This window comes from Lissotriton vulgaris, chromosome 2_1 (genome assembly GCF_964263255.1).
Source record: "Lissotriton vulgaris chromosome 2_1, aLisVul1.2, whole genome shotgun sequence".
NCBI lineage: Eukaryota > Metazoa > Chordata > Amphibia > Caudata > Salamandridae > Lissotriton > Lissotriton vulgaris.
Window position 1 is genome coordinate 749,684,718 of NC_141687.1, and position 10,270 is coordinate 749,694,987.

The 10,270-nt window shown below is 40.8% G+C and overlaps 1 protein-coding gene across 2 annotated transcripts in view; it reads left to right on the plus strand.

Moving 5' to 3' along the window:
• LOC147731085 (uncharacterized) overlaps positions 1–9,949 on the plus strand; it is a 400,147-nt gene extending 390,198 nt beyond the window's left edge. For both annotated transcript variants that reach the window (XM_086956050.1, XM_086956051.1), the window contains exon 12: positions 8,399–9,949. In XM_086956050.1, the coding sequence (XP_086812176.1) occupies positions 8,399–8,688 (290 nt within the window). In that variant the 3' untranslated portion in view covers positions 8,689–9,949. The remainder of the gene's footprint in view (positions 1–8,398) is intronic.
• The last annotated feature ends 321 nt before the right edge of the window (positions 9,950–10,270 follow it).

Consider the following 10,270-nt stretch of genomic DNA (forward strand, 5'->3'; position numbering starts at 1 on the left):
ACTGATTCCCGCTATCATAGGCCCCAACCTAGCAAACATCTGCAACTCGATGTTTAGGACAGGCAGCTACCTGTCCACCTGCAATAAAGCTGTCATCAAGTGATTACTAAAGAAGAACAACCTTGACCCCACAGAGACCAAAAACTACATACCAATTGCATGTCTCCCATTCCCCATAACATTTTTGAAAAGGTGATGAACACTCAGCAGACCCAGTTTATCGATGAAAACAACCTTCCAGATGACACCCAATTTGGCTTTAGAAAAGGCCACAGCACTGACACAGCCCTCATTAAGGCACCCAATGAAATCAGGATGATACTTGATCATGGGGGTGCCGCGGTCCTTCGACACGGTCGACCACACAACCCTGGTCGACCGTGTCTCAACCATCTGCATCAAAGATGGAGCCAAGGCCCTCCTGGCCTCCTTTCTATCTAATCGCACTCAACTAGTGTCTCTCGGCGACTTCAATTCCCCACCACAGGGATCATCGTTGAGTCCGACCTTGTTTAATATATATGTGTCGGACTTGGAGAGGGTCATCAAATCCTACGAGATGTGACTAACCTTGTACGCCGACGATATACAACTGGTGCTAGCGGTTCATAATGACGGAGGAGCAGTTGCAGCAAACTTTCAAGAGGGAATGCAAGCAATCAGTACATGGATGGCAAACAACTGACTCACATTAAATTCAGATAAAACAGAGGTGATGATCTTTGGTAATCTCTCCCCTAGCTGGTCCCCCACCTGGTGGCCAGCTAAGTTAGGCTCACCTCTGTCCCCCATCACAAAGGTCAGAAATGTGGGTGTTATGTTCGAAGACAAGTTGTCAATCATACACCACGCCAACACAGTTGTCTCTTCATCATCCCATGTCATCAAGATGATAAAAGAAACTACTACCTTTTCTCCTACCTAGCGCAGGCGGGACTCTTATCAGTACATTGGTTATGTCAAAGAAAGACTACTGCAATGGCCTACTTTTCAATGCCCAGGAAAGAGTCCTAAATAAGTTACAACTGGTGCAAAATGCAGCAGCAAGGATTCATCAGGCACCCCCAAGTTTGAACCAATATCAAAGGTGGTGCAAAAGTTTCACTGGTTATCCATCATGAGTAGAACCAAGTTCAAGGCTCTATGCATTGCATACAAGGCAATCCACGACACAGGACCTGAGTTTCTGAAGAAAACTCTCTGTTCCTACATGCCAAGTACACCCTTGCGCTCCTCAGGAGTGAACCTGCTGATTGTCTCTAGAACCAAGAAAGCTTCTTGGGGCGACAGAAGATTCACTGTCGCCACTACCAGATTATGGAACACACTCCCCCTTCACATTAAGAACAGTCTCACCCTGCTTACCTTCCGGAAACAATTAAAAACCTGGCTTTTTAACCAATAAGTCACCGACTCCTAGCCTTCCGTCTGCCCAGCCGTCCGTAGCGTCGAGACACCTAAGGGTGTTTGCGCGCTCTACAAGTTGCTTAAATAAAGAAATAAATAAATACTAGATACACTCACATACTACCAATTGCGCACCGCCACCTGAGCGCTTCATACCACTTTTCCTGAGGCCCCTCCTACATTCCAGGTGCTGGAGATGTTTCTGACCTCCCCATCTCCTTGGAGATTTGTTACGAAATTATTTACTGCCATGCAGAATTCTGCGCCTATACGCACTCTCACAAGCAAAAGCCCTAGGGATGTTGACATTATCCCTCGCTGATGGATGCTCAGTAACACTACTGTTGCGCATAGTTGCACGCACTATCACTTCTGTCTTCTTCATTTTAAATTTAACACCGATTGTTTGTTATGTTATGTTATGTTACTGCATTTTGTAACATGTACATATAACCCTGAGGCGTCTTGGCGCTGATGACTGCTGAGCAGTAAGGGCATCTAGTTGTTAAAGAGACACGTTTTTAACAAGGAGAAGAGTGTGGGCAGAGCTCTGGTGTGAGAGGTAAGATTGTTCCGGAGCTTTGTAGTTCTGACAAAAAAGCTCCTGCTTCCCCAACTCGCTTTGTGGATTCTGGGAGTGGTCATGAGATTCGCCCCTAGCAAGGTCAGCTGTCTGCCAGGAGTGTATATCTGAAAGGAATGCTTCAGGAGCGCAGGACCATTATTATGCAAAGCCTTGTAGGCTATGCACAGAGCCTTAAATTGAAGCCAGTGCAACTGCTGAATTTCTTTGGCCACCAAGATGAATTTAGAGGTCCCAGAAAGAAGCCTGGCAGCCACATTCTGCACCATCTGAAGCTTTGTGAGGTTTTTATCTTGCATGTTAACATAAAAACCTTTGCAGTAATCCAGTTTTGAAAGGAATAATGTCTAGGTTCTGTCTTTCTAGGCTCCGCTGGGATAAAAGGGAATAGCTTTTTAATCATTCTGAGCAGGTCCAAGTAGGAGGACAGAACAGAACCACCTCAGTTTTATTTCAGTAAAGTTTAAGGCAGTACCTGTATATCCAGGAGCTAATTGCTAGCATGTCATCATGAAAAGTGAACCTCAGTACCATTTTTGTTGACGGACATGACAATTTTGATGTCATCGGCATAGGACGTTAACACAAGGCCAAAGGATTTGACCAAAAGAGCCAACTCTGTAACATAAATGTTAAACAGAGTTGGACTGATTAATGAACCCTGCATAACCCGAGAGGGGGAGAGAAGGAAGCCGATTTGAAGTTACCCAGATCTAATGATTGTGATTGATCAGTAAGAAAGGATGTCAATAGAGATTAAGCCCTATTCTCAAAGCCCAGAGTAGTGATACAGTTGACCACCACCCTATGGTCAACCGTATCAAATACTGCTGACAGGTCAAGGAGAATATGTGCCGCAGCTCCACGATGTCAAAGTGCAATTTACCAGATGACTCCGGACCATTGAGAACTCAGCTTCACACTCAGGCTCCGCCCCACCCCACACCCACATCATCCTGCACTTCAAAGGTCTCCACTGGCTCACCATCCATAAACGTAGTCTTAAAACTCCTCTCTCACACATACAAAGCCTTGCACATTGGCCACACTTACCTCAACAATCGCATTAACCTCCTTATTCTTACCCGACAACTCTGTTCAGCCGCACTCCTAATCGCACACATCCTCCACATATGCAAAATCAGATACAGTGGCTGAGTCACACTGCTCCTGCTTTTGAGCAACAGGCTACCTTCCAGGGTGATGTGTGCGCTCTACAAATGCCCATAACATAACAATTGATTCATGTGCACATAATCCTAGGGGATGCTAGGGTTGCCCTATTATTATTATTGGTTATGCAGACTAATGTCATGGACGTCTACTTTATGCTCCCATTCATCTGGACACTTGCACACCAAGCAGGAGTGAGACATAGTTGTGACATTCAGGTCATACTACGACCTTTCCATGTCTGACAGAGTACTTTCCTTTCTGGAAATGCTCCTAGTAATCCCTAGGTGAGGCCATCCGTTTTTGCACGTCCAGTGTCCTACCACAGCCTTTTTTTCAGATCTAGACATGTAAAAATATCGTTTGAAGACATTGGGTTTTTATTGGATTTGCTTAACGTCTGTCCACATAGATTAAAGGCTGCAGTGTCATTTTTCAAACATGAGTAAGCATAAATGAAGAAAGTATCTGTGGCACTTTCTGTTAGATACCTGGTAGTTCCATACCTATATCAATTGCTCATATTGCAAAGTCCTTTCTTGGTCAAAGCAGAAATGTCCAAACCCTACTTAGTCCTTATCTAACAATCGCCATCTTTACAGGGCAGGATTGAACTTTGCTTACCAACTAAAGAATACATTTCTTTCAGTCTTCTAGAAATTACACTTGAAGTTTAAAGTGCTTTGTTCATGATTTTAATGGAATTGTGGGTTTTCTTAAACGCTAGTCATTATTTACGGTTCCTGTGTTCTACAGTGTTTCATCAAAGACAGTCTTGCATAACACCAGAACTAAGATAACAATAGTAATGCACTTGTTTCAAACCTATTGAACCTAAAAATGTGTTAGAATTAATTGCAAAAAAACAAGGCCTTTGTTTTATGATTGCATTTTAAATTATTATCTGCATAACAGTTGATTAGATCCAAAAGAGATAATTGAGGACCTTTAGAGTTACACTCAGGGGATACTGTCAAACACTGCTGTACAAAAACAGTGATACTATAATCCAGAAATGGTTGGGGGCAAAGAAAGATAATAAGTATATTTTTTGTAGCATGCATGTTTGAAGTGGTGTTTGCAAGGTGGGCAGTGAAACATAACAGTGGTGGATTGCTGCCTCACGCTGCATTTGGCCATTATTTCGGAATACATGCTGTATCTGTTTTTTTCCATTGGTGCAAGATGGTGACAGATTAAATAACGTTGTTAGAAAATCCCTGGTTCCAGCGACAGAAGTTACCCAGAAGTGATATCAGCCATGGCAGAATATAGATGGAAAAACAGGAACAACTTGGTTTCTTTGCAGTTTGATGTCTTTTTTCTCGTTCTAGTGATGTACAGTCTCTATTCAAGTGTGGTTGTCAGGTTTGAGTAATTCAAGATTAACTTCATGATAATCCAGTATGTTTTAGGAAAAGAGTTGTCTCCTTACAAAGGACACGTGTCTTGAATTTAACTTCATGAGTATGTAAAGCTTTATTTCCCCGTGGAACACCAAACTTGTGGATTTCGGGAGATATTTCTCCATGTCTTTCCTCAAGTTCAAAGCTGATTTTAATGAAATCATTGTTGCGACTCACTATCTAAGTGGCCAAATTAGTTGTCATTTTCAGACATTCTTCAGTTAGATGTGAGTCCACCTCCTACACTGGTGGAACCTTCTCACTCAACAATAGGACATTGTTCTGCACCTGTTCTTGCAATCACTGAGCTTGACTGCCTGGTTCTTATTGCCATGTTTGTCTATACCACTAATTTAATATCAATCATGCATTCATAATGTTTACCACCAGGCTCCAAACAGTTTCAAGAGCTACTGGTTCTTGGCAAAGGAAAGCAATCTTTTTTTAAATGTTTCTTTTTTTTTAGAGGCTTTCCAAAGGGAAGTTAAAAAACCCTCAAACATAAATGTATGGTCCGATCTATTACAATGACAGTATAAGTAGCTGTGCAACAGAGTCACACATTTACAAACTTCTTAGCCATAAAACATGGAAGCAAGATCTGTTTCCCCTTGACATCCCCGCATCAGAGATATATGTGGCATACATATTTCAAACCGGTGCGGAACAGGGAGGTATGAGTCGGGTAGAAAGACCCCTGTAGACATCTTCCTCCTTTTTAGGAGGCCAATGTGTGTATCCTGGGTTCTGTGAGTGCATAGTAAGCATGCTAGCCCTGTGAGTCTGTGTTTACAGTGTTGCTCAGCAAATAGGACCGAGGAGATTAATCTTTTAACCATTTCGCAACTTGATGTGTTGTCTTGTGTTTCTCATTTGACCATGTCTGGTATACTAGTCAACTTGTGTAGATCATATTTATTGCCTGTTGTCAAGTATAAGAATTCTGATACCAAATGTATTTTTCTCAGAACACACTTTTAGAAATCATTTTGAAGCTCCTCCAAATCCGCTTGATCTGTCTTCGCTCAGTTTAGCACAAGCATGTGGAATGTTTTGTCATGTCTAGCAGTGTTTTTTTCTAATTGCTATTATCGCTGGATATTTGTGAAATGAAGTGTATTCTTGTGAGGTTCATGTAGTCTTTCATACCAATAGATTTTATTAGATAATATTGTACATTTTTAACCAAAGTTCTGTCAGATTTCCATGATCCAGTAACATTTTTTTCTTCCCTCCTTCTTGGCATTCCTTCTATTGACGTAGAGAGAGGTGCTCCAAAATGATGATGTTGGTGGTAGTGGTTAGAGGGATGGAGAGATTCATCACACCGTCCATATCAAAAGGTTGTGCAGCGTAGAAATTTAGCAGAGCAAGATCCCTCAGCAGGATGATGTGAAATTGACCTTCCCTTGCTTGACTGCTCAAAAACTCTTCTCCTGCATCCTAGGACTCTGTGCTCCTGATATTAGTTACAGGCTAGTTGGTGAGTTAGGGCAGGTCCTTCTTAAAAATGACTTCAGCTAATTGTTTGGTCTTTGTAGCCTGCCATACCCTATCAGAAATGTACGCGTTCTTTAAACTCTTCCTATGTGCCTCATGGAAAAGAGAGTAGAGGTATGAGAAAGTAATCAGTGTAATGAATCTGGTCTGTCCATACCTCTCTGCACCATACTCCTTAAATATGAACTGAGGGGCTGAGAGCCAGAGGGTTCTTAGGAGGGACAGCGTTGATGCAAGACATGCAGAGCCTGGTACTATTTTCTTTTTAATTTTACTTGTACAAAAATATTTTGGTCATCTGGGCTGCTGGTAGGACTTTACAATAGAAAAGGGGGAATTAAAACTACTGTTATATGAGTCATTAATTTGAGTAGCGTGCACTCTTCATATCAAGGAAGAAAAGACTGGGTCTATCTCATCTGGAGGCGTAATGGTATAAAGGGAGCCCTGAAGGCATCAATTATGCCTAGCTTTCATTAAGAATGATCTTTTCAACCATAAATTATATTTGGCAGGCAGCTTAGGTTAAATGTTGTTGTTTATGTTCTTATGCTATGTAACAGCAATGTGGGATGATATCACGTTCCGTCAAGGTCTTGGTGGCATGTAGTACAGTGAAATAAACAAAGTTTCAAAGTTATGGCACATCTAATTTGCGATAATCTACGAACTTGATTTTTAAACTGAATGACTCACTTGACATTCTAATAATACTTTCTGAAACCCACATACATCAAGTTGTATCACTCCCCCTTTATCGCAGCTTCAGTTTAGATGACGTACTGCACAATTTTATGTATTTATGATACTTACATACTTACATTTAGTCAACAGATATTCACAGCTGTGGAGCAAGAATCTGGACAAACAAACTTTATGAATTTGCATCCACTGAACTATAAACCTTGTTTGTTATTGGTTTGACCCAACCTAAATGACTTTCTTCCCCCTTAATTTTAATCAAAGAAGCTTTCAGGCCTTTCTAGTGATGTTTACCTATTTATGTAAGATGCCTAGGTTGAGACATACCTAGATGGAGTCAGCGTAAGAATGTAAATTCCCCTTCTTCTTGGGACTTCTCTGCCACCAGTAAAACATCTCGGAGTCCAGTTTCAGAGATGGGTATCATTTTCTTGATTCCCTCTCTTGGTCGGGGACACGCAAGGTGGTTGGCACTTCCTAAGCAGGGGGTAAGGCAAATGAGGACAAAAAAAAAAAAAAAAAAGATGCCGCACACCAAAATGCTTTAGAAAACCTTGTTCTCTAGAAATAAGCTCAGTAAGATTACCAAGAAACCTGTTTCTCTGAATCCTTTGCTTTGTACATCCTGTTGTTCATATACTCATTTGAAATCTTCAAACGCATTGTGAATCGAGGAAGCAGCTAGAATAAGAGTTATTTTAGAGCTATATATTCATTCTGGTACCCTTGCAGGTGATGTACCTTTAGTCCGGGCAGCTCCCGTATAGCTTGTGCTGTAGCATCTCTGCTGCCTCAGCCACAGCCGGCTGTCCTAACTGAAAGTTGCCCCACCTCCCTTTGGGCACTCCTGCCATAATATGTTTTGGTGGAGGAAAGTGACATCATGTCCAAGTTTTAAGCTATGAGAGCATGGCAGGATTGTTGCACCTTATGTTATTTCCGAAGATAACGGTCTGGTTTTTAAAAAAAACAGAACTCTATCTGGGCTTTTTTCCACTTAGAATGCTGTGGATGACCTGGTGGTCCCCGACAGAGTGGACACCATCTGAATGGTGTAGGAGGGATTGTCGTAAATTAGGCAACCCCTCTGACACCATTTGTGTGAAGTTGGGTCTGTCCAATTGTTTTCTGAATAGCAGGTATGGCTACAGCTCTGCTTTCATGAAAAGAGTATTCCCTGCTTTTGATAAGGTGGAGGAACCCAGAGGAGGTTGGATGGGTCATCACATGGTTGTAAATAGATCTCCCAATTCTTCCGTCCTCTCAGTGAGGCCCCTTGCACCTGAATCTGCTATTTACCTTCGCTCCACCACAGAAGTTCCGACCCTTTGAAAATTACATGAGTAAAATATAATTTTAAAAGAACTAAAAGTACGAAAAAAAGCAGGGAATGAAGAAGATGTCTTGGTTTTACAACATTCAGCACATTTGGCACCATTGCTCCCACATGTTCTTTGGAAAGCAAGAAAGGGTTACCCTGCAGAAGTTATAATACAGGTGAGTAATACCTTCCTGATTTTCCATAGAAAAAGCCATACTGAAGAGCAAAATATTAATACAGGTAGATCTTAGCTCCTAAGATTATTATTTACCTGAATGTGTGTGCATTCCTATTTTTCTCTTGTAGAGGCTGAAGTCTTAAAAATACAGTGTGTCACCAAGAACCCAAAGGCTGGTGAAGACGTTATCCTTTGCTGCAAAGTGCCCGGTTGCCATTCTAATGACACCGATATCTACTGGTACAAGGGCATGTATCCCGTTAACAGCAGAAACATACGAAAGGAAGACTTTGAAGGAGGATGCATATCTTATGTCACTATAGAAACTAATGAAGCAGAGGATGAATGTGACATTAGATGTGAAGTGATCAACGAAGAACCAAGACAAGATGCATGTTACACTCTGAGGCTCATTTAAGTCTTTGTACAAGGATCACAGTATTGTAAAGAGCATTTGTGGCTGCAGTAGTGTGTTAAAGTGGGACTTTAATAAAGGTGCTACATCTGAAAGATGCTGGAACTGAAGAGAGCATGTGCTTGGATTGTTACTTAGGCACTTTACAACAAGGCTGGCAGTCTGTGCAGGATACTTCTAGAGAAGGGGTGCTGACTTAATCAGATGGACTGATGTTCTTGCAATGCAAAAACAGAGACCGGAGGCAATTGAGCCTAAAAGTCATGTACCACCTCTCATGGAGAGTATCTTAACAGCCAAGATGTAGCTGAGGCTAGGAGTCTGTGGTGGCACATTCTTCACCATCAGACTCCCTTCTTTCAACACCAGGAAGGCCCCAAAACAAGAACAATTAAGGCAAGTGTTGCCATCTTGTCTTTCAGTTTTGGCTGGAATTCTCACCGCACTATGATTTCTGTCACCACTAAGCATAATGATTTGCTTCCACTAAACTCCAAGGTCTGCCGCCATTTTGGTAACTTTTTCTTGCACACTTTGTTTATTAACCCAAATATCTTTATACTTAAAATGTTTTTTCAGCTTTTGTATGTAAAGGTCCATTAATGACTGAATACAGTAAAAAGTTAAATGAATTGAAGTTTTCCAGTTACCTCAACTCTGTCACTCCACATTTCTTTTCTCTAATTTGATCTATTTTACCTACCCATGGTATAGACAAGCTGCTTCGTGCAGTACCGTACTGATTGTTGTACTGCACGTGTATTAAACATTTTTTTTAAGTACTTAGTTTTTTTTAATAACTAAGTTGAAGTAAAAAAAAAAAGTCGTGTGTATCAAAGACTGAATGGCAAAATACCCAAGCACATAAAAATGTGATGAGAGCATCAATTGGTGAAATGTAAAAATCACCTCGCAAAATTAAGACTATATGCTGTGACGTGTATGTTCAGCTAGAAGTGTAGAGTCTTTTGGATAATGGAGGGGGCAGGGGAGTACGGGAAGTCAATGTTGTGGACCGGCCCTACTACCCCAGCCTTCGATGGGACTGCCTCCACACCAGGATCAACTCCCTAATATTATATTTATTTTAATGTATTCATTTACAAATTGTTTCCATATTACACTCCTTAAAATATTCATATTTCTATTACTTATGATTACTCAGTGCACTTTTATAATAATTCAGTGAATTATTTAAAACAATCATGTCATTACAATTGCTTTGAAAGTGAATTATGTGTAATAAAATTATTTTATTACTGTTGTGGAAAGTGACCCTTCTCAGTATCACTCATTTTTGTATACATTTTGTAAGTAACCTTTTGAATTGTATTTTTAAGGTGTAATTGTTTCATTTAAATTAGATTAATTATTTTGTAATTAAATTTAGTTACTTCATTATTATTCCAGGATATTTTGCCATTTATATGTTACAGTACAGTTCCAGAGTGGATTTGTCAAACTCCTATCAAACCCACAGCCTCTTGAGCCTTTTCTATGCTATTTGAGGGGATGTTTTTATTGTATCTCAGCTAGTTTTGATGGTGTCAGAGCAGCCTGTTTTTTTAACTGCTGCAGAGCTTCA